Source organism: Mobula birostris, chromosome 27 (genome assembly GCF_030028105.1).
Source record: "Mobula birostris isolate sMobBir1 chromosome 27, sMobBir1.hap1, whole genome shotgun sequence".
NCBI lineage: Eukaryota > Metazoa > Chordata > Chondrichthyes > Myliobatiformes > Myliobatidae > Mobula > Mobula birostris.
In genome coordinates, this window is record NC_092396.1 from 33150725 (window position 1) to 33176224 (window position 25500).

Consider the following 25500-nt stretch of genomic DNA (forward strand, 5'->3'; position numbering starts at 1 on the left):
ATTTAGCAAGACTTCCAAAGTCTGTACTATTATCTGCCCACCATGGGACTCTGCATCTCTCAAACAGAGGGTCCTCCCTTTTAAATAACCTCTTAAAGAAATGTATTTCTGCTCAAAAAGCCAGGCATTGCTCAAAGCAGTGCCAGATGTAATGTTCAATCAGGCTCGTGGGTCTGGCAAGTGATACAGAAAGCACTCTCTGCAAATAGGTACATTAATCACTTATTTACAAACAGTAAAAATTCGACCAAACATTCATGTTCCCCAAGTTATAGACACTACAAAGCTGAATACTGACAAAGATACTTACATTCAACAAACATCCTTAGTTAAAAGTGCACGTAGAGAATACCATCTCAATAGTCTTATGCATACTTGCCTTAAACAAAGGAAGAAGAGAGCAAGCCCCTTCCATGTGCTATTTTATATAATATTTGAAACTGGACACCAGATAGTTATCCAATGGGAAAAGCAGATACAGCTTCTAAACTAACCAATCACAGTGGAAGTGACTTTCGACAATCAGAATAAGGCACACCCCCACAGGACAATATGTAGTCATCAGGGAAACTGTTAGGTACCCTGAACTCCCACATTTCACAGGAGGAGCATTCTATGCCCTGAACTACCACCCTGCCTACATTTATTTTACCTCTAACTTCTCAAACTTAATTTCTAGTCTGCTCTCACCCAAGCCTGTTGAGCCAAAGCCTGACCACTCTAACACTGGCCTACTCACACAATGGCTGCTCTGTTTAAACCTCGCTTCTTTTTATTGGCCCTTACTAAGTTACTATTAACCCAAGCAATCTCTCACTCTGCAGACAAGTCCTGACAGACCCTGCTTGTTTGCATTAGAAAGCAAATCTTATGAGGATATGTTTGGATAGAAAGAGTAGGAGAAATGACTTGATAGAGGTGTATGAGATGGTAAGAGACATAGTGAACAGCCAAAGACTTTCACCCTGGGCAGAAATGGCTAATATGAGAGGGCATATCTTTAAGGTGATTGCAGAAAAGTATAGAGGGGATGTCATTGATAGGTTTACACGAAGAGTAGTAGGTGTGTGATATTTGCAGCTGGATGTGGTGGTAGAAGCAAATTTAAGAGACATTTAAGTGATTCTTAGATAAGCATGTGGATAAAAGAAAAATGAAGGTATATGTGGGAAGGAAGGGTTAGATTCATCTTGAAGTAGGTTAAAGGTTGGCAAAACATAGCAGGACAAAGAACCTGTATTATGCTCTGCTATTCTGTGTTCCACTGGACTGTTTTCTCATTGTGCTTATTATGGAAGATGACCTGTCTGAAACAAATTTGGCCTACATGCATTTCCACTAACTAATTTGGTTATCCGTTAACGATCCTGTAAAATTGGCTACCTAACTCCTTGATTGTATTTCAGGACAATTAGGAATGGATAATTAATTGTAAGGTTGCTAGATATTCCTACTAAATTAATAGAATTACAGAAACTAAGGTACAGGTTATCTGCCTCATTTAAAAAAAACACAAAAAGCAAATGGGTATCGTGATGGAAAAAATAAGATGACATGACTTTATTTGTCTTACAGATGACAATGGGAAGGATCACATCCGTGTAGGAAAGTTAAACCTTGTTGATTTGGCAGGTAGTGAAAGACAGGCAAAAACTGGAGCAACTGGAGATCGACTTAAAGAGGCGACTAAAATCAATCTGTCACTTTCAGCACTCGGGAATGTAATTTCTGCATTGGTAGATGGCAGATCAAAGCATATTCCATACCGTGACTCCAAACTGACACGGATGTTGCAGGACTCCCTTGGGGGTAACACCAAAACTCTGATGGTAGCATGTCTGTCTCCTGCTGACAACAATTATGATGAAAGTCTTAGCACTTTACGGTATGCAAATAGGGCAAAGAACATCAAAAACAAGCCAAGAATTAATGAAGATCCAAAGGATGCTTTGCTCAGAGAATATCAGGAGGAGATTAAACAGTTGAAGGCACTTTTAGCTGGACAGCTTGGAAATGGTAATTTGTCTAGTAAATATTTTTCTTTTACACAAAGTCCTTAATTCAATGAAGATAAAACGTGTAGAATCTAATGTCAAACTCCTGATTACTAATTTGTTCTCGATATTAATGACTAGTACATTAATTATATTTAGGAATTTTCCCATACCACTGGATTCAGGAACAGTTGTTACCCTTCAACCATCAGGCTCTTGAACCAAGCAAGACACAAAAAATGCTGGAGGAACTCAGCAGGTCAGGCAGCGTCTATGGAAAAAAGTACAGTCAACATTTCAGATCAAGCCCTTTCAGCAGGTCCTGCCAAAGGGTCTTGGCCCAAAATGTCGACTGTACTTTTTAACATAGATGCTGCCTGGCCTACTGAATTCCTTCAGCGTTTTGTGTGTGTTGCTTGGATTTCCAGCATCTGCAGATTTTCCCTTGTTTGTGTTAGGCTCTTGAGCCAGTGTGGATAACTTCAATCATGACACTGAAATGATCACTGAACACAATCTATGGACTTGCTTTCAAGGATTGTACAACTCACGTTCTCAATATAATCCTACCTATATATCTATTTATTTATTTATTTATTTATTATGTTATTATTATTTGTGCTTTTTTATAATTGCACATTATGTCTTACTTTGTACATTGTTTGCATGCCAGTTTTTGTATGTAGTTTTTCATTGTATTTCTTTGTTCTACTGTGAAGGCCTGGAAGAAAAATGTATGGTACACATATATGTAATTTTATAATAAATCTACTTTGAACTTTGATTTGACTATTAATCAGCTCTTTCTTTTGCTCCACTAAATCCATCAACTATAAGTATTAAAACTCTCTTCTTCAGTGTTTTTTTTTTGCAATTTTGTCCTTGTTTCAGTTAACTTTCTCTACATTGTGTCTATATTTTATCGTGGTCACTGTTTTTGAATCTTCCTTTCTTGTTTCTTCTAGGCCATAAATATGTCATCATGTGAACTCCTAATCCTTTACAAAAAGTCATTATATTTTCTCCCATCCAACTCGTACTTTACTAACTTCAGAGCTCATAGAATTCCCAGTCTCTCTTTTACTACGTTCTAAGCCTTTTGAAACACATTCATGGCATTAAATAATTATAATGTTTAATTCATAAGTATTTTTGATCACCTTATCCAATTAGTAGTAGTCCAATGTCCATTTTTGATTGTTATCAGTTGCAGAAACATTGCCCATTTATTTTGTGCAATGTGAAAGAGTTAGTTAGTAATTGTGTTGCAAGTGGCCTTTAGGCCTGGAATTGATACTGAGTTTGAAAGTGAAGTAGTGAAGTAGCCTTAAGTCTGAGTCTTAAATCGGAAACAATGAAAACTGCAAAGCTGTGCGAGTTGACAAGGAGAATACTTTAAAAGGAATGAACATAGACAATGGTTAGTATTTAATGAAATAATGTATTAGTAACAACAAAATATTATATTCTTCTATGGTAAAAATTTCAGGACAAGTATTCATCCATGGACAATGAGAAATTAAAGATAACGTCAAATCAATGGAGGAGTCTTGAATTTCCCAGAAATAGCAAAAGGTCTGAGAGTTAGGATGATTTCAAACCTCAGCAAAGGAAAACAGGACAGAATGTGAGTGTAGACTGCTGATAAATGTAAACTAAAAGAACACATCAATCTGCTTAAAAAGGAAGACTAATGAAGGCAAGTGAGGGCCCCTTTTCAACAGGGACAGGAAAATTTGTAATGGAAAATAAGGAAATAACAGATGAATTAAACAAGCACTTTGCACCTGTCCTCATGGAAGAAGACTTACAAAACCAATCAGATATATTAGAGAATCAAACGAGAATGAGGAGCTAAGTGAATTAAATATTAGTTAAAATATTATTAGAGAGTTGATGAGCTTGAAATATGATAAATCCTCAGGACCAAATGACTTGCATTGCAGACTTTGAAAATAGGTAGAGACTTTTGAGATTGTGGATGATCTGGTTATCATCATCCAAATTTATTCAGATGCAGTTTGAAGGGTAACAAATATGGCCCCAATTGTATAAGAAGGAGAAAGAGACAAAACGGGAAACTACTGATGTGCTATCATGATGTCAATGGCAGGGAAAATGCTGGAATGTATAATGAAAAGTTGAACACCTTGAAAAGAATAATAGTATTGATCAGAAACAAGATGGACTTAGGAAAGTATGTTATATCATCTGCTTGGTTTCTTTGAGTATATGATGTTGAATAGATACAGGACAACCAGTACACATCATGTATGTGGATTTCCAGCGAGCATTCCATTAGCTCCTGTACAGAAGCTCGGTCAACAATGTTAGAGCACATGGAACTAGACATGATATATGGACATGGATGAGAATTAATTATTGGATAGAAAGCAAAACAAAGGAATGAACAGATTGTTTCAGGTTGGATGCTATGCCAACCAGGATATTGCAGAGATTAATGCTTTGGCCCCAGTTACTCACAATGTATATCAACAATTCATGGTCAGTATCAACGTATCATTTTCCCATGTGGTCACTTGTAATCTAGTTGGAATTGTGAGTGCAGAAGAGGTTGAAATGAAGCTTAAGGGGAACAGGAACAAACGAGAAGATGGCAGATGAAAATACTGTGGAAAGATGTGAGGTTATCCATTTTAGAGCATGTAGCAGAAATGGAAAATATTTGTTAAAAGGGGAAAGACTGTATGGTGTTGATATTCAAATAGACTTGGATGTGCCTGTATAGAAATCACTGGAGGTGAACATGCAGGTGGAGCAAGTAATTGAAGGAACAAGTGGTATGTTACCCTTTATTAGGAGAGGAATTAAATACAAGAGTAAGGAAATGTTGTAGTTACATAGGACCTTACATGAGACTGTACCTGGTGACGTGTGTGCAGTTTTGATATCCTCACGTTAGAAAGGATAGGCACCATAGATCAGTGGCAAAGATTCTGCTAGTTTGATTTCAGCACTGTTGGGTTTGCCATATGATAAGAGTTCAAGTTGAGATATGTTCATTTGACTTTAGAAGAAAGAGTGGAGGTCTCATCAAAACATACAAAGTTATTAAATTGCTTGAAAGCCTAGATGCAGAGAGGATGTTTCTCATAGCTGAGGAGTCTTGGACCAGGAGTGCGAACCAGGAGTCACTTACAAACAAGAAAATGAGATATTTCTTCACTCTTTCTGTGGTGAACCTTTGAAATTCTCTAGCCCAGAGGCTAGGTTGTTATGCTTATTCAAAACAGAGGTTGTTAGACATGGATATAAAGGGAAACAAAGGAAGTGGGGATAGTGCTGATGAATGGGAAGCCAGGCTCAAAGAGATGGAGGGCCTACACCTGTTGCTATTTCTTAGAACATAGATACCTGCATGAGGGGTCTGGGCCCGAAACATCAACTGTTTATTCCATCCATAGGCGTTCCTTGACCTGCTGAGCTCCTCCAGCCCATTGTGTGTATTGCTCTAGATTTCCAGCATCTGCAGTACCGCTTGTGTCTGTGGTATATTTTATCATAATTAAAATTTAGAAAATCATTGTATTTCAAAGAATTAAAATGAAAGGGGCAGAGGGAAATTCAAATATAAATGTCTGGACCTGTTCCTCTTCAGGTTTAATTAAATTCCTGCAGTGGTACTTCAGGAAGGTTAATACTGCATGTGTGGAGTTAATTGACCTAATCCCGATTAGTGGTGAGCTATATGAATGGTCCTGTAATAATTGACTAGTTTTCCTAATGCCGATTGCTCGAAATAATCATTATAAATTAAATACAAACATGACAGTAGTCTCTGATCCAACATGACAGAATCAGTTGTCATGATTTAAGGTTGAGTCTAAATGAATATGTGATAACTGACTGCCTATCTAATCTGTTTATTTTACTTTACAAAGTATCACAAATTGTTGGTTCAATTACTTTCATTCTGGTTTTGCAGATTATCTAAATAAAGTACAAATGAGTAATACCCAAGCAACCAATAATTCTGTTAAGAATACTGAAGTCCATGCTGAAATAGAAATTGAGAAAGAAAATATGAGACAGGTTTGTATACATCAAGTCAAAAACTGAAATACCTTCTCAAGGTTTATACATCTGGAGACACGAGTTAAGTGGTTCAGTTGGCAATATTTATTACAATATTGCTTGTTAATAAGTTATCTCTAGGCAAAAAGAACGTTGGAATTCATCCAAGGTAAAATAACAAAGTTTTGATGTGATCAAATTACAGGTTGTATGGGAGTTTCTTAAAGTGTTAAAAGAAATATATCCCATGAGAAAAACTGTAGCATAAAAGTTAGAGGATATCAAATGTGTATTTTCTCTTATGTAGAGTATCAGTGAGAATAAGGACAAATACATTTGCACTCACTATCAGTAATGTAACAGTTACAGGGATGGTTCAGTGATTGGAAATCTGTTGCGTTTAGGTTGTCTGTACTATTTTAATGGTGTCATTGACTGTAAACTATTAACTTCTAATGAAGTTATGATAAATTTGATTTTAATCCTATAAACCAGAAAAAGTGATAGTCATCTTCTGTTCACTAGTTGGGTTTACTTTTTTGTCATCGGGAAGGATACAGTGATTAAATTAATGGACTAGTAATCCAGAGACATGGACAAACATACCTGTAGCAAGGACTTATATCCAAAAAGACCACTTTTGGAATTGAAATACTTTCAATTAAATGATCCAGAAAGGTTTGTGTAATCTCAGTAATTGTGATGGTGAAACTATCATCCAGTTCGCTATGATAGTGCAGAGAAGGAAATTTGTCATCCCCAGCAGCTTTGACCTCTATAGTATGTGATTCCAGACTGATAATAATGTTGATTCTTAACTGCCTTCTGAAATGACCTCTTATGCCATTCAGTTGCATCAAAATGACAATAATGAAATGATTTAAAAATGAAACTGGATAGGTCATCTCACCAAAGAACGAGATTCGGACATGCAATGTTAACTTTTCATGAGAATTGAGGCTTGCATCTAAATTAGGAGTGAGCCAACAGCTTGTTATAATTGCAATCATGTGAAATTTTAGAGCATGAAATCTTTTTGGATTAATTTCACCATAATCTGTAGTCTTCTACCTGGTATACCTTCAGTGTATCATTACTGTCTGGCCAGGGATCAAGCCTAATTCAGTGAGGACTGCAAAAGGCTATGCCAGGAGGAGCACCAGGCAGGACAATGTGCATGCTAAATATCAAAAATGACAAGCAATGGATCACATCTAAGTTATGCAGTCCTACTACCATATTGGTTCATGAATTAATGGTAGAGGCTTCAGGAACATTTCCATCCTAAGTGAGAGTGAGACCCCACATGTGATTGTCCAAGACAAGGTTGAATATTTACAACTATGTTCAGCCTGAAGACTCATTATTAATGCAAATTGGTTTGTTACTGAAGACATTATTAAAGGCAATTCAATTCACTCAATGTGCTATGAACAATTACACTGGAAGTCAGCAGTTAGACATAGAAGAGAGAAAAAACAACAAAACAAAATGGGAACAGAGAAACAGAAAGGATAATTACCTGAAATTGCTAAGTTCAACATTAAGTTCCAAGGGCTGTAGTTTACTCCAACAGAAGATGAAGCACTGTTTCTCAAACTTATATTGGGCATTTTTTGGACCAACATAGGAGCATGAAGATGGCGAGCTCAGAGTAAGAGTGGGATAGAGAATTAAATCGGCAGGCAATCAGAAACTCAGAATTCTTGCCGACATTGGTGTTTGACTGAACAGTTTGAGTTTTATTTTTTCAGTGTCAAGAACACTACATTGTGACCAATGAAGCATTTCACATAAATACTATGGCTACCAGAACATATTGGAGGCTGTGTCTTATAAAGTCTGTGACCTTTCTCTGATACCACAAAGGCTTTTTGTCATCTACAGGACATGTCAGTATGATGATGCTTACTCTCCATCTGCTTGAATGAGCGCAACTCTGAGAAAATGCAGAAAAGTTGATACTATCAGGAAAATTCGGCCATTTAGAATGGCACCCTAACCAGAACCCTAAACATTCACTCCCTCTACCACTTGTGTACTCTGGCTTTAGTATGTACTATCCACAAAATGCACTACACTTACTTGCCTACCCTACATCTACAGCAATTCCCAATCCATAACCTTTACTTCCAGTAATGGCAAAAACAGTAGGAAAACGGGAATACCACCCTTACAGATTAATTACCTTGATATGGGAATACTGTATATTATTTCTTCATCTTCACTGTGTCTAAATTCTGAAACATGCTTCACAGCAGCACCGTGGGTCTACCTTCACCAAGAATATAATAGTCTTCAAAAAGGGAACACATCGCCATCTTGACAAGGACAATTAAATACTAGTTTTGTCAGCAATACCCCCACACCCCAATAAATTACATAAATGAAAAAGAACTGTATTTCTATAGCCCTGTGACTGGGATACCAAGATGGTTTTGTTTTTCACTAGATAAAAAAAGTTTCACCAAATTCAATGCCTCTTCTTATGACACCTTCCCATGCAGTTGTAGGGTTATTTAGGAACCCAACACATCTTTCAGATGAAGCTGTGATTCATTTGCATTACTTCCCGTTTAATACAGTATATTCAGTACACACACAGTGAGGTATCTTCTCCACTGGAAAAACCAAATGCAGATTGAATTATTTCTTTGCAGAACATCTGATCCTATGCTGATCTCTCTACCTCTAACTTCTTATGTTGTTCCAAAAAACCTCAAGGTGAGTTTGTAGGTTTGCATCTCATCTTCTGACTGGGCTCAACAATGAATTTAGCAATTTCAGATAACTTTTTCTGGTTTATATCAGCACTGACTTATTCTAATGGATTACCAACAACCTGTAATATTAATTTAATTTTTCCCTCTTTACAGATGCCTCCTGACCTTTGAGCATTTTCACAATTCCCTTTTATTTGTCACTTTATTTGTCTTTCCCTTTTATTTGTCACAATTCCCTTTTATTTGTCTACCACAAGATTTTTCATTGGACAGTGCAAAATTGATTTTACTTTTCTCTCATTCATCTGCTACTGATTCAGCTTCTAGAACATAGAACATAGAACAGTACAGCACAGGAACAGGCCATTCGGCCCACTATGTTGTGCCGAACCACCTAAAAAGCAAATCAAAATCGCCCAAAAAACTAATACCCCTACCTACACCATGTCCATTCCCTCCATCTTCCTTACATCCATGTGCCTATTCAAACACCTCTTAAAAGCTCCTAATGTATTTACCTCTACCACCATACCAGGCATCCACAACTCTCTGACTAAAAAACTTACTTCTCACTTCCTCCTTGAACCTACCCCGTCTCAACTTCAGTCCATGCCCTCTGGTATTAGATATTTCGGCCCTGGGAAACAGATACTCTCTGTCCACTCTATCTACAGTATGCCTCTCATAATCCTGTAAACCTCTATCAGAATTCCCCTCAGCCTCCGGCGTTCCAGAGAAAACAACCCAAGTTTATCCAGCCTCTTGTGATAGCACATGCCCTCCAAACCAGACAGCATCCTGGTAAACCTCTTCTGCATCCTCTCCAAAGCCTCAACATCCTTCCTATAGGGGAACGACCAGAACTGTATGCAATACTTCAGATGTGGCCTAACCAGAGTTTTATAAAGTTCCAACAACCTCCGGACTTTCGAACTCAATGCCTCTACTAATAAAAGCAAGCATTCCATAAGCCTTCTTAACCACCTTATCAACCTGTGTAGGCACTTTCAAGGAGCTATGAACTTGGATCCCAAAATCTCTTTGCTCAGCAACACTGTTAAGGATCTTGCCCTTAACAGTGCACTGTCTCCTTGCATTTTCCCTACCAATTGTGATCCCTTCTGACTGTCTTCACTATTTCCCTCAGCTGGCACTTCTTGAACTCCATCCTATCGTAAAGTTCCCTTTGTCTCTTCCGTGCTCCCTTTCTCTGTATCTTAAACCATATTTGATCTCTAACTTTTCTGATATAAATATTATTGATCTGAAAAGGTTAACTATTTCTTTTTCCATTGATGCAATCTAACCTGCTAAGTTTTTTGGGTGTTTTCTGATTTTATAAGGGGAGTGAATAGCTGACAGGCAAAAAGGTACAAAGTATAATAATCAGATCAAAAGCATGTTTCCCTTGATGAAGCAGAGTTTGAACAAAAAAGAAAGATAGCTATCCTGTAGCTGGTGAGTACGAAATGGTCTAGATCGTTAACCTTGTATTCCTCTGGGTGCCTGAAAGATAGGACACCTAATTGTTATGAAAGTGTTTCTATTTACTGTTAATGTTGATATTAAATTAGTTTTTGGAATACTTTCTTTATCAAATATTGCAATGTGAATTTTTCAACAGGAATATGAGCAGAAATTATCAAAAATCAAAGCAGATTATGAAGCAGAACAGAAATCCAATGTTAAGTTACAAGAAGATATTGAAAAACTAAGAAGTTCTTTTGAAATGAAGCTGGCACACATTGAAGCTTTTGATAAGGCCACTGGTATGTTGCATGGATCAGGGTTTGAATTCTTCAATGCAATGCAATTTTTATTGGGGTGCTCTACCCAGTGTGACTTCTAGTTGTAGCAGAATGTTCCAGAAAAAATAAGCAATACTGTGTGTGTGAGTCACGTGCACTGACGCTGAGAAGCTTGGGACATCAAATTGAAGCCAATGAATTCACTACATGATGGATGTCTACTATATATATGCACTGTAATTACAATAGTATGATTGCAAAGTGATCTTAATTATGTCCTTTTGCTACTTTTATCCTATCATCTGTTTGATCAAGTGATTTATTTATTTATTTTCAAATGTTTTGAGGCTTCTCATGTGGAATGTGCATTGCATCTGTTATCTTTAATGTAAGAACTCCTCATGTCTTATTGAATTGGGGTAGAAATGGTTATTTTTCAGGATAACCTTAATATGTTTTTGCTTACTAATCTACCAAATTTTGGCTAATTTTATTTGGCTATGAGAGAATGTTTAGAGTGATATATTATTGGTCATTTTGACAGATTGAATTAAACTGTATGCCATTAATATTACTTCACAGTGCAAATGTGGTAGACTGATTGTTGCAAGACTCTATTTTTATTAGGCATTAGATGGTACAATTTCACTAAGGCTACAGATATTATTACTGTCTGGGCAAAAATGTTGTTTGCCAGAAAAATTTATCTTTCGGTAAAGGCTCTAGAAATTCTGCACGCACATGTTTGTCTGCTGCATGACAGAACTTAATTTAACACTTAAATAAAAGGGTCTCGTATTGGAAATGTTGACCATTTCTCTTTCTACAGAATTTGCCTGATTTGCTGAGTTTTAGAAGAATTTTAATTTTTCTTCCAGATTTCAAACATCTGCGGTTTTTAAAATATTTAAGTTAAAGCCAGCTATTCTTTAGGGTTCCTTTATGTACAGTTCCAATACTTGGTGTCGTTCCATACTTGTATGATCTACATTGGCACAAAGACTGCTAGGCATATGCAGTGGTGCCAAGTGGTAAGACTGAGGGTCAAGCTTCCAAATTGATTAGTGAATGAGGGTCATGCTTGTAATCAGAGGTAGAATGAAGTGCTAACAATCAAGTTGCGTGATGTTGGACCCCTACAAATCATTCTCATGGGAATGCTGATGTACCCCATTTCACAGATGTCCCTATTTGTTCTGCCCAACCTTCTCCATATTTTAAAACTGTCTTTTAAAATCTCTGTTTAACAGTTCTGATGATCTATTTACTTCTCCATCCACAGATGCTGCCTGACTTGTTGAGGGTTTTGTAGCATTTTCTATTTTTATTAAAAAGTATTTTGTGTTTTACAACTGAATCTCACCACCTTCAGGAGATGACTTTCCCAAGATACATGCTTCACTGGAACACCAACAGCAAAATTTAATGTTTATTTAGATAGATAAATTATTTTAAACTTAATGAAAACATTGTCCTATCTAGCTAGAAAATAATAATCATTGGTAGTGCAAAAAGTATTCCAATTTATCTGAGTTTAGTTACATTGAAACGAAGCACATACAAAGTAACTTCAGGTTGTCTGGGGGAATGCAAAACTTTGGCTGGGTAAAGGATTTTGGTTTCATGATGGAAATGTACACAGTACGCAGTGAAGTCTTTATCATGCCTGTGCTTATGTTGGGACTGTATACTGTTAAGAGTTGAGGCCTTTCTGATATTGTTCTAACATGTTAGAACAAATATATTAGAATGATTTTTGACATTGTTCTCGTATTATAGAGTCCTCCCATTTCTGATGGGGATGATAAATTAACTTAATTATCAGATTACCAATATACATATTAATAACATTACAAACGGAATGATTCTGTCTCCGTAGATGCACCTCCCTTTGATGAAAGCACCCGTGCCACAGAGATAACTCAAACATGTAATGTTAAATTAGCGGATGTGAGTGAAGTAGAACAGAAGCTAGCTATCGCTATGGTAAATACTGTTATTTAACTGTCATTAAACGTAACAGTTTTGTTATGTCCTTTTGCTGTTTAATTAATTGAGAAAATATTAGGAAAATGCTGATAGCCAATTTGAAATACGATAGAGCCATCGCATAATTAGGTGTTTCTCATTATTAGTCCATAGGTAGTTATATTAACAGTCATAATTCTCTCTAATACAACCACTTATATACGTTTTTATGACGCACATATTTGAAATACTAGTATGTGAAGTGAAAGAAAGTGGCTCTGTAATGAAGTATGTGAAGAAAGTTCAAAGCTGTTTCCTCGCAGGAACATAAAAGGTCAATAATATAGGAGGTAATTTAATAATTTGGTACTGGAAAGTGGGTGTGTGGTTAATTAAAAAAACATATCAGCATCTTCAGATTATTAGTGCATTATATAGTAGGTCCATATATTCCACTATCAATTAATAATTGACTTCTGAAACAGATGGAACCAGTGTTGGATAACTGAGAATTGAATTTCCAGCTAGAGTGCACCCCTCTAGTGCTGTAGAGCAATAAGATGTTGTGCTATAAAATGGCAGGAGACACACAGTGTCAGAGAATGCCCACATCTTCCGATGTGCCATGCTGAGCAGACATACAAAGAAATTAAAAAAAGGACTTTGGCAAGACAATGGCATTCCCCGGGTAGCTAGTTTCAGCTAAAGTAAATGTTCCGTTGGTGCAGTAATTGGTGCTGCTGCTGCACAGCTCCAGTGACACAGACGTGATGTTGAACTCTGTTTGGACTTTACACATACTCCCTGTGACCATGTGGGCTTGCTTAGAATAATCTAGTTTCCTACCACATTCCAAATATGTACTGTAAATTGGCCACAATGCAGGTGAGTGACAGAAGAATTGGGGAATGTGGAAGAAAACAAAGTTGTATGAGAATAGAACTGATGGGTGTGCTCTGAGACCCCAAGTCCTAGATTACGTATATGCCTCCACCACCACCCTTTCCAATGCATTCCATGCACCCACCATTCTCTGTGTAAAAGCACATAACTCTGACATCCCCCCCTATACTTTCCTCAATCACCCTAAATTAATATCCTCTTATTGCCACCCTGAGAACAAGGAATCAACTATGCCTTTTAACATCTTATACACCTCTATCAAGTCACCTCTCATCCTCCTTTGCTCCAAAGAGAAAAGCCCTAGGTTACTCAACCTTTCCTTATAAGACATGTTATTTAATCCAGGCGGCATCCTGATAAATCTCCTTTACACCCTCTCGAAAGCTTCCACATCCTTCCTATAATAAGGTGACCAGAACTGAACACAATGCTCCCAAGTGTTGTCTAACCTGAGTTTTATAGAGCTGCAACGTTATCTCACAACTCCTGAACTCAATTCCCTGACTAATAAAGGAAGGCCAACATACCATACACGTTTTTAACAACCCTATCACTTGCGCAGCAACTTCGAGTGATCTATGGATGTAGTTTCCGAGATCTCACTGTTCCTCCACACTGCTAAGAATCCTGCCATTAATCTTGTACTCTGCCTTCAAGTTCAAACTTCAAAAGTCTATCACTTAACGCTTCTCCAGAGTGAATTCCATCTGCCACTTCTCAGCCCAGGCCTACATCCTTTCAATGTTCCGTTGACAATCTTCTACACTATCCACAACACAATCGACCTTTGCGTCATCCACAAAACCCACTAACCCACTCTTCCACTTCCTCAGCTAAGTCATTTATTAAAAAAAACAAATAGCAGAGATCCCAGAACAGAGCATAGGTTTAAACATGATTGTTTTAAAGTGGTTCTGATACAAGTGCAAATGTGCACAGCCTGAAGAGGAATCTTGTGAATGAAGATGCAAGTGATTTTCTGCATGTTTAACGAAACAGTGACAACTTAGGCCGTTCTGTATGGACCAAATATGACCCATGCTATTTTATACAAGATCATCTCATACAGGTCTGCAAGTGCCCAGAAATCACCAATGGTTCCACTGCTGTACACTGCTAATTTAATGAAGAGAGTTCTAACAATCCCAGATAGCTACACAGATTCTAGAGCCTATTAATGTTAGCAATAAATGTTAAAGAAGCTAAAGAAAATTCGGCAGCCCCTTACTTTTTAACATAAATGATTTACTAATTACTATCATAAAGCTTGGAGAACATACAGACTTGGTATATAGGATACAATTTTTAAAATTTAGAATACTATATGAAAATAACTGACAACACACACAAAAAAATGCTGGTGAACGCAGCAGACCAGGCAGCATCTATAGGAAGCGGTACAGTCGACGTTTTGGGCCGAGACCCTTCGTCAGGACTCAGCCCGCCCCGTTGACTGTACCTCTTCCTATAGATGCTGCCTGGCCTGTTGCGTTCACCAGCATTTTTTGTGTGTGTTGCTTGAAATTCCAGCGTCTGCAGATTTCCTCGTGTTTGCGTGAAAATAACTGAATCCAGTTTCCTGACAACTACTGAACATTGTTCTAATAATTTTATTTTGAAATTATTTTTTTCAAGTTGATTGAACCAGAGCCTGAAATTACTGAACAAGATAGCAGAAGTATGAAAGATACAGCACCTACTGAAGAGCAACATTCTCTATTAGGTGTGCAACTGTCAAAGGGCGAAATTGCAGCAGGACGTTCATCGCCTGCCACATTAGATCATGAAGAGGTACTTGCAAGGTCTGTTCTCCAAGTATGCCATTCTTTTCTAGATAAAATAACTCTGCTTTTGGAAAATGTTGCATATGCAGTACATATGCAGCACTTCCAATGCCTTGGAAGAGGCCTATCGTCTGATCTGTTTTCAGTCAACTTAATAATTTTACAAACAATGCTTATTACCTCTAAAATTGTATGTAATATTATAAATTATGCCCAGAAGCAACTACTGCTCTATTCCAGGTCTAATTTGAAGAACTTTGTTCAAACATGAATTAATTTCTTGTGTGGAAAAGTGGCTTCAACCTAAAATGACTTGGCTTTTAAAGTTACACTCTCATATTGTTACATCACCACTGAAATGGTTCACTTTAACAGCCCAGTTAATGTCTTTATCATAGCAAATATCTTATTTTTATCATCTCCCATCTTTTTAAGCTGCAGATATGAATGCAGGGATCAGTCAAAAGAAAGGTTCTTCTTCATAGATCTTTGATTACTTTCTATAAAAGTCATGTGTGATTCTTGTGTCAGTTCCATTGTCATTCTTTGTGGATAAAGTGTTAGTATGTAGCATTGATTCCTCAGAAGACCGTGTTGAAATCCCACTCGTGGACTACAGTATAATGTAGACTGACAGGATATCATGTAATTGTCACACTGTTGGAAGTATCATCTTTCAGATGAGATGTTTAATTGACTCCCTCACCACGTGGATAGAAATGATATTATGGCACTATTTGAAGAAAAGCAGAAAGTTGTATCACATCCAACATTTGTGACTCAAGATATACCATAAAACAGATTCATTAGTCTATTCCCTTTTCCAGAAGTGGAATAATTGATAGACTGAAGCCTCAGGCATAGCATATTTCCCTGGCCTAATGTAAGTGATGTTGGTATCTTAAAATAACAGCTATTTCTTCATCCTAGACATGGATAATAAACTAAGGTACACCAAAGGGTGGCCATGCAAAAGTCAAAGTCAATTATTTGTGAAAGACAAGTTAACAAAATGCTATATTGTTCTCTTATAGGCTGAAGATGTTGGAGAATGAAGTAGTTGGGGGAGAACAGGCCAAAAATACAGAGTTGAAGGAGAAACGAAAACGGCGGAAAAAATATGCTGATGAACGAAAGAATCAGCTTGCAGAAGCACTGAAACACACAGACATGGATGATCCTACCATCCTGATCAACGTATATGAATCTATTCAAGATGAAGTTAGAGCAAAAAGCAAAAATATAGAAAACTTGCAGAGAAAGGTAATATTTTTCTGTGAGTCCTGATAAACGGTCTTGGCCCAAAATGTCGACTATACTTGTTTCCATAGATGCTGCCTAGCCTACTGAATTCCTCCAGCATTTTTTGTGTGTTACTCAAAAACTTTCATTGTTTTTCTCTATTTGTCCTTCTTGCACCTGAGAAGGAAAAAAGAGCAAAAGTGGACAGTTTTGATAGTGATGCCATTGACAAATTATAGTTATAATTGATCAGGAACAATAGAATGTATATTTTACTTAATAATTTAGCATTGAAAAATACATTGCTGGTCCATATGTCCTTTCTTGGTGCTGCTTTCAGTTGCTCTTCAAACTTGTTTGATGATAGGTCATGTGAAGAATTGGTGGGACCAATGAGTGATACTCATAAGGTGCTTGGTTGACAGTAGAACTGTTTTGTGTCACTGCTGTGACAAGTGGGGTGGGGAAGAGTTGAAGTGGAAGGTAGTCAGTAAGCATTTCAGATTATATAAATATACCAGTTTAATTCTGAATTAACAAATCCAATGGCATCATATGCACCAATGTGAGTATGGGGTGCATAGCTCTCGTTACTCTCCCTGTCTGCAACATCCGTTAGGACGCTCTTTGCTTATTACTCTTTTTACAAATTTTACTCCTGCTCAAAATTGCACGTGACTATTCTGCAGATGCAGGCTGTTGTGAACTGAAGCACGTTCCAGCTTGTTTCAGGCACCAGAACTGAAATATCTTCAGAATAAATGAAAAGGTGATTCATTATCATGCTGTTTGGCTTTAGTGGTGGAGTTTTTAACAAGCATCGTTATTCATGTTTGCGGCGTGTCCCCATATTTCAATGAGATATTTCATACCACTCAACTTCCATACTACTGAGTCTCAAGAAGCCTAAAAAATGTTCAATTTGCTTAATAAAGATTTGTTAAGCCAGCTTTCCGAACTGCTGTCAACTTAAAGGCATCATGTAAAGTGTACCCATCACACGTCTAACATTTCCTGCTTCAGTCTGAAATTACTGTTGAAGTATGCAATGTTAGATTTAGTGAAAAACTAGACAACGGGGTGACCCGTTGGGGCACCCTTTGAGAGAAGGGTAGTGCAGTCTGATGTGACCAGAATGAACATTAAATTTTCCTGAATGCTATTGCTATCTCTTTGATTTGGAAGTTAAAGAAGAAAAACTCAGCTTATTAAAGAAGAAAGATGCATAGCAAGCCAAATATGTGACCAGAATGAACATTAAATATCCATGAAGTAAATTTGAAGGAATCGGGCTTGCTGGGTCGGGTGTGGAATTAACTGTCCGATGTAATGACGGATTTGGCCTTGAATAATCAAAGAAGGATTCCACCGAATCCTAGTTGGAATGACTTCTTTGGTACCAAAGGATATCATTTGGAAAAGGCAATTGTATTGTCTGATGTTCTTCCTGAACTCGTTTGCAGTAGGTTCATCATTGCTGTACAAATTGAGGAGTTCATTAGGTAGGGGCTGCAAATTGCCTATCCTGGCCTTTCCCTTCATACAGCAGAAGTGTGTGGTTTCTCCAGTGAATAGGAAGGCACGACAGTGAGGGTATACTCTCGTTATCGAACCAACATCAGCAGAAATGTGATGGCATACGAGTCGTGCATCTTGCCTTGCTCCTTCTCTGTCGAGGTATTGTCGACGAAAGCGGCCATTGTCGTTTTCAGCAACTCTTGCAATAATTACTCTGTGGCACATATTCTCAAGTTGATCTTTCCTTTTCTCCTCTGTCTCTTCCTCTCTCCTCCTTCTCTGCCTGTTTTTGTCATTCTGGAGATGCGCAGCCCTTTCATCCTTCGTCTCCTCATCTCTTCTACCATTTGTTCTTTCTCTCAGATCCTGGAGTTGTGTGGTCCTGGCCTGATTGGATTCTTGTTCTCTCCTCCGTCTGTGCATATTGTTGTCATTTTGGAGATGTGCATGCCTGTCCTCCTCTGTCTCGTCTTCTCTCATCTTTTTTGTCCTGACTCTCTGATCCTGGAGTCGTGCGGCCCTGGCCTCATCCGATTGTTGTTCTCTATCTCTCCTTGCCGCTTCCCGATGACGTTTGGCGTCCTTTCTTGACCATAATGTCCCCCTTCTCTTTCCACGTGGCATAATTAGGCTATCCATATATTTTTATCCTAATGCTTGATAGAAGATAGGAAGCAGTAACACCAAAGCGTCCAAGCTGTTGAGGCTGGCCGTGAGCACGCGTTGGGCTGTGGCGTCGCGGTCTCCATGGAAGGTGGAAGTGGCTTTGTGAGCATCTTGAGGCGCTGTTGAGGCTGGCTGTGCGCATGTTTCAGGCTGTGGTGACTCGATTTCCATGATGGCCGATCAGGTCTCAGGTGAAAGGCAGCCTGTTGATTTTTGGCGAATGAGCAATTTTATACGAATCTATAACCCTGAACTTTGCCTGCATTCTGTAAGTTAGCGCATTTTAATTCAACTTAGCCAAAAAAAGTGCCGGTGTAATGCAGCGTTTGCGCTAATTGGTCACAAACAGACAAACAGACAGACAGAGCATGAGAGTTTTAGTAGTATATAGATATTCGATCTATTCGTCATGTATAATGTAGATAAAGTGGGGTCTTAAAACAAATCATTTTGAAAATACCAAAATTCAGAATAATCTCACTGCATTTAAATGAAATGAGATATAAATTACAGTACAGAAACAGAGTGTTGTTTTTACTCTTAAAATGGCTCTTCTCTACTGTACTTTACCTTACTCTATCCATATATCTTGTTTTCCCCGCATGGAATTACGTATCTAATTTCCTTTATTCCATGTGTTAGTGACATTCTCATCATTGAGTGAAAGAATTAATTTCTGAAATTGATTTATTCTAATGATGGCTGATAAGCAACCTCAGGGTATTAATCTGTTTATCATTCATTTAATTTAAGCTAAAGATTGCTGAGATAGAAATCTCTGATCTTCAAACTGAGTTTGAGTTTGAGCGCATTGATTATCTGTCCACCATAAGGAGGCAGGAACGAGAAAACATTCTACTGCAGCAAGTCCTGGAAAGGATCCAGCCGTTAATTCGACGTGAATGTAACTACAGTAATATAGACAGAATGAAGCGGGAAAGTGTTTGGGATGAAGAAAGTGGTTGCTGGAAGCTACCAGAAATGGTTCTGCAAAAGATCTCTCTTCCATTTGGTAAGTGGACATCTATGGTTAAAGTACAAAGTACATTTATTATCAAAGTATGTACACGATATACAACCTTGAGAGTCATCTTCTTGCGGGCAGCCACAAAACAAAGAAACAGAATAGAATTCACAAAAAAAACTCTGCACCACAAAGACAGTCAAACATCTATTGTGCAAAAAAACACATCGTGCAAATAATAAAAAACAAATAATTCACAGAAGATGAACTGCAGAGTCTCCAGAGGTAAGTCCACAGCCATGTAGCCAGTTCAACACTGCAGCCAGTCCAGGAGCCCGATGGCTGCAGATACTACAGCTGCAGAACCAGGTTCAGCGCTGAGGCGAGTGCCAATGGTCGCAGGCCACAGCTGCAGAATGAGTTCAACACTAAGGCAAGTGAAGCCTCATGGAATAGTGAGCTGAACACCAGTCCATTCCCCACCCTTGGCCTCGATGCCTTAACCTTTTTAATATGGTTCAGCACTTAAATTGGCCAAACATTGGTTCATTATTTGAAATTCCATTGTTACTAACTTAGCATTGGCAACTTGAACACATGTACACAGGTTAAATTCTACACATTTGCTCACCTTTAAAGCGAGCAAAAATTAGCATTTACATAACAACTATGGCTTTACAGAAATATTTTCACTGTTTTATAAGAGTTAAACAATGGGATATTGGAACATAAAGGAGACAGGTTTTATGGAGAGTCTTAGGAGCACCATAAAGAAGAAAGAGTTTTGGAGCTTTTGGGTGGCCTTTCTAAGATTAAAGTGTAGAGTTCAATGGCTGGGTATCAATTATTATATCCTAAAAAAAACAATTTTAATAAGACCTAAATGGAAAGCTCAGAAAACTTGATGGATCACACAGTTGCCTTTTTACATATGTCAGAAAGCAAAAGGAAATTAAATCAGTAAAGAGAAGAGGAAGCATTACCCATGCTCCTTCAATCTAATTAATTATTCCATGCCAGTAGAAGACAATCCTGTTCACAGTGTTCCTCAGGGAACTGCTGTCCATTGGGGAAATATCATTATTAAATCAGTTTTTCAATGCTCAGGTGCTATTTTCTGTATTGGAGCAGTAGGGAAAACTCTATAGAGATACAATGCTATTGATAATTTCATCAAAAATTCAACTGAAAGGTTCTGAAAATTGCACTGCATTATTTTTTATGGTTCGAACAATGTCTTTAAAATATATGTAAATCAAATATATTTCTGATGATTTGCGCTGTCTTCTCATTTATATTCCAAAAAGTGAATTAACTGCTGGTATTATCTTCAATGAAACAATCTAGCAGTAAGGCAATCTTTACCCCTAGGAATGGAAAAGTGATTGGCAGCTCATAAAATCTATGCCACCAAGATCACAGTAAATTAGATTGTGTCTTACAGTGAAATATAGTAAACCTTGTTTAATCTGCCATCCTCAGGATCTTGATTGTGCTAAGCTATGTCTCCTAATACCCCTACACATTAGTTATTATTTTGGATGTTAAATAGTTTTATAATTAACTTTGCAGTGAACCAGGTAAGTTTAAAGGGAGCATGGGAACCAGGTCAGCAGTGATTTGAAAGACGGTGCAGAAACCAGGGCCCCAGTGAGCACAAGGGAAGCGGCAAACATCACCTGGAATTTCCAAATCATTGGTAAATGGATAACCAGTTTCATCATATTCACTTCATGCCTGATATAAAATTTGAAATGTTACTGGAGACTCTATTGAGCTTGAATATGACTACCTTGCAAAGCAGAGTTTGAAAATTATTTGTTTTTAATCAGGTGCAAAAAAAGAGATGCCATACTGCTAAGTGGTTAAAAAAAAATAAGTGTAGTAGATTTACAAATTATCTTTTAACACTCTAATATTTTTTTCAGCTGGCTCCTGTGCAGCATCAACTAAGCAAGGGGTGAGAGTCTCTGCTAATGATATTACAGATTGCTCAATGGTAAGCCTCAGTTTCAGATTTATTCAAACTCTAAAGACTATTAGAATAACTTGACCTTAAGCTCCATTGGGATTAATTTTATTTGAGTATTTACGATGTTAAAGCAGAAGTTTAAGTTTTAATTAATCCAAATTAGTAACCTGAGATGTGATTAGACTAGCCACATAATTACATCAGAGAGCAAGTATTTAACAACTCATCTCCTGATTTTCAAAGCTTTTCTAATTGTCAATAAAGCACAACTCCAAGTGTAGTGAAAAAGTCTTCAGTTGCTGAGATGAGTGAGGCTCCAGCATTTAAGAAACTGAACTCTATCCAGCATGAAACATGCTGATTGATTGTGTTGCTAATTAAATGCAGCACATGATAAACAGCAGATATTGAATCAAATTGGAGTTGGAATCAGATTTATTATTTCTGATATATGTTGTGAAATTTGTTGTTTGTGGCAGCAGTACAGTGCACGACATATAAAATTACTTCAGGTTGCAATGAGCATAAGTAAGTCATGCAAAGAGGAATAGTGAGGTAGTATTCTGAGTCCATGGACCATTCCAAAATCTGATGGTGGAGGGGAAGAAGCTGTTTCTAAAATGTTGAGTGTGCGTCTTCAGACTCCTGTACCTCCTCTCTGATAGTAATAATGAGAAGAGGGCATTTCCAAGATGGTGAGGGTCCTTAATGATGGATGCCACCTTCCTGAGTCATCGCATTTTGAAGGTGTCTTCAATGGTGGGGAGCCCATCATGCAGCTTTGCCCAATAACTATACTTCTTTATTGTGATTAGTTGAAACAACTAAAATATTCACTACATAGTTCAAACAACTCTTTAACTCTTTAGTGTCACAACTTCCAAAATCCTTTATTTGTATTCAGATAACACCCATGTGATGAAGCTGGCTGGGGTTCAATCTTGGTGAGTTCTTTTCCGAGTCCCCAATTTGGGGATGACTTCTGTATCGGTTCATATTTGGAGTCACTGGTGCAGATTCTCTTAATGATCCACTTCTTCATCCATTTCTTCACATACATTCTAAACATTTGCTTTGACACTTTCAAATTCTTGTTGATACCATTCCCCAATCACTTTAGTGACGTGGTCTTCAGTTACCAAAGTGTCTGTTTATGATTCACAATTTGCTAGACTGTCCCTTTCACAAGATATCAGTTACCAAAATATCCCCATTTGTTTAGAGACACAAGAGACTGCAGATACTGGAATCTGAAGCAAAAAAAAAAATGGTGAAGCTTAGTCGGTCAGGCAGCATCTGTGGGGGAAAGAAACTGTGGCCATTTCAGGAAAAGATCCTGAGCTAAGATTAAGAGTCCTAATCTTCTTCCTCCACTCTTAGTTGTGAGGCAGGTCTTGACTTGAAACATCCCACACCAACGCTGCACAACTTGCAACAAGTTCCTCCAACAACTTGTTTCTTTGTCTCCATTTATTTGTTCTGTTCTCCAGATAGTTCCAAGTGGGATCTAAAGGTATCTCAATGATGTTCTCATGTTGATACTGCCCAGCAGTGGATTACATGACCTGCCATTCCTTCACCTATGTTTCTTTGTTCTTGGATCACAGCATCCCTCTTCCCAGCAGTTCTGTTCTCCTAGAGCCTGATGGGTATTGACATTTCTCCTGATAGTACCTGACCCATCATTTTAAATATTTATTCTCATTATAATCAGCCCATTATGGTTGTACTTGAGTGTTTCAACAAGTTTTTTTTTCCAACCACACCTCTAGTCTGTGACCGCTATCATCTGGTGTCAAAGGTATCTTTTACATTGGTTATTTTACTCCCTCCAAGTTGCACACAGTATTGGAAATGTGTTCCCATTCTTTGGTGGTAACGTGGTTAAAATTCTGTAACTGTGTATGTTATAGAGATGAACATAAGAACTAAAGCAGAGTTGGTCCTTCCTACCCACCCCACTATGTAATTAGAACATAGCTGTTTTTTAATCTCAGCACCACATTCCTGAACTAACTTATTCTCCACTAACTAAAAATTATCAATTTTTCTGTGAAATTGACTAAGCCTCCACAGACTTATTGCATAGAGAATTCTAAACTTTCTCTACTGTCTGGTGAAGAATTTTCTTCTTACATCTGCCCCAGTTCTAGAGACTTCAGCTAGTGGAAATGTTATGCAGGTCAAATCCTTTACATCAAGCCATTCCAGGAACCAGTCTGGGAAACTTTACTGAACACCATTATTCATAAGCATTGCTAAATATCTCCACACAAATCCTCTTGCAGTGGAGTCTAACATACCCTTGCCTTCCCAATTGCTTGCTGAATATTAATTTTCAGTGACACATGGACAAGGACAGCCAGATGTGTATTGTTATGCCATCGCTGCGGTGTCTTAAGAAGGAGGCTCACCTCAACTTCTCATGGACAATTAGTGTTGGATACTAAACATTGACTTTAGCATCCATGTCCACACACTGTGAATGAATAATTAAACAATAAAATACCATTGTACAAAGATTATTTAATAAAGGATTTTAGATGGAGAAGATGCTGCCTGAAAATACTTCAGAAAATGCAAAATTAAATCAATAGCCAATAAAACATCAATACTAAAATAAAATTCTCAGTATTAGTTTACATTATCAGGTCAGAAGGTTGTAGGTTCTAGTCCATGATATGACTTGAGAACAGACTCTATGCTGAGATTTTAATATAGTAATTAAGGGGGTGATTTGCCACCAGAGTTTTGATTGCAATGTTAAGTGTGCACTCCCATGCCTATTTTTTTTTTTGGTTAAAGTAAGCCCAAAAGATAGCAAGACACTAATTGAAGAAGAGATCAGGATCAAACCCAGGTCCTTGGACCTGTGAAACAGGTTGCACCTCCAGCACTGAGGTCCTAGGTAAACTCAGTCCATTATGTTTTGCAAGCCATATCATTCATATGCCCAATGCTAAATCCCTGAAAAAACATTTTGTTTTAAGCTCTGTAATAGAAGACATTACCAATGGGCATAGAAAATGAGTCAATGATGTACTCAAGGCTTTCTTCAAGAAATGCAGTATCACCAACTGACTCCTGAAAACCCTTGGCCCATGATTGCTCAAAGTGAAAAGGGAGCACTCAGGATGATATTGTAGACCTCAAGGCTATTAATTTCTCAATTGGGATCAATAAAGTATTTATTATTATTATGTCATCTCTCTGACACAGTGGTGTCAAGAAAACAACCTCTCCCTCAATGTAGCAAAAACAAAGGAGCTAGTTGTGGATTACAGGAGGAGTGGAGATGGGCTGACCCCTATTGACATCAATGGATCTGGGGTTGAGAGGGTAAGCAGCTTTAAGTTCCTTGGCATCCACATCACCGGGGACCTCACATGATCTGTACACACCAGCTGTGTGGTGAAAAAGACACAACAGCGCCTCTTTCACCTCTTACCCCAAGTTTGAGTTGGTCCCCCAGATCCTAAGGACTTTCTACAGGGGCACAATTGAGAGCATCCTAACTGGCTGCATCACTGCCTGGTACGGGAACTGTACCTCCCTTAATCACAGGACTCTGCAGAGAGTGGTGCGGACAGCCTAGCGCATCTGTAATTGTGAACTTCCCATGATTCAGGACATTTACAAAGACAGGTGTGTTAAAAAGGGCCCATATGATCATCAGGGACCCGAGTCACCCCAACTACAATCTATTCTCGCTGCTACCATCCAGGAAACGGTACCACAGCATAAAAGCCAGGACCAACAGGCTCCGGGACAGCTTCTTCCACCAGGCCACCAGACTGATTAACTCACACTGATTGAGTGTATTTCTATGTTACATTGACTGTTCTATTTATTATAAATTACTATGATTGCACATTGCACATTTAGACAGAGACGTAACGTAAAGGTTTTTACTCCTTGTGTATGTGATGGATGAAAGAAATAAAGTCAATTCAATTCGATTATTATTAATTAGAAGTGCATAG

General features: G+C 37.9%; 1 protein-coding gene across 3 annotated transcripts in view; it reads left to right on the forward strand.

The window, feature by feature from the left end:
* Positions 1–25500, forward strand: part of kif17 (kinesin family member 17) — a 65308-nt gene that overhangs the window by 28272 nt on the left and 11536 nt on the right. For all 3 annotated transcript variants that reach the window (XM_072245113.1, XM_072245114.1, XM_072245115.1), the window contains 8 exons: positions 1576–2016; positions 5941–6047; positions 10377–10521; positions 12380–12486; positions 15007–15173; positions 16190–16418; positions 19335–19593; positions 21474–21544. In XM_072245113.1, coding sequence (XP_072101214.1) covers positions 1576–2016; positions 5941–6047; positions 10377–10521; positions 12380–12486; positions 15007–15173; positions 16190–16418; positions 19335–19593; positions 21474–21544 — 1526 coding nt within the window. The remainder of the gene's footprint in view (positions 1–1575; positions 2017–5940; positions 6048–10376; positions 10522–12379; positions 12487–15006; positions 15174–16189; positions 16419–19334; positions 19594–21473; positions 21545–25500) is intronic.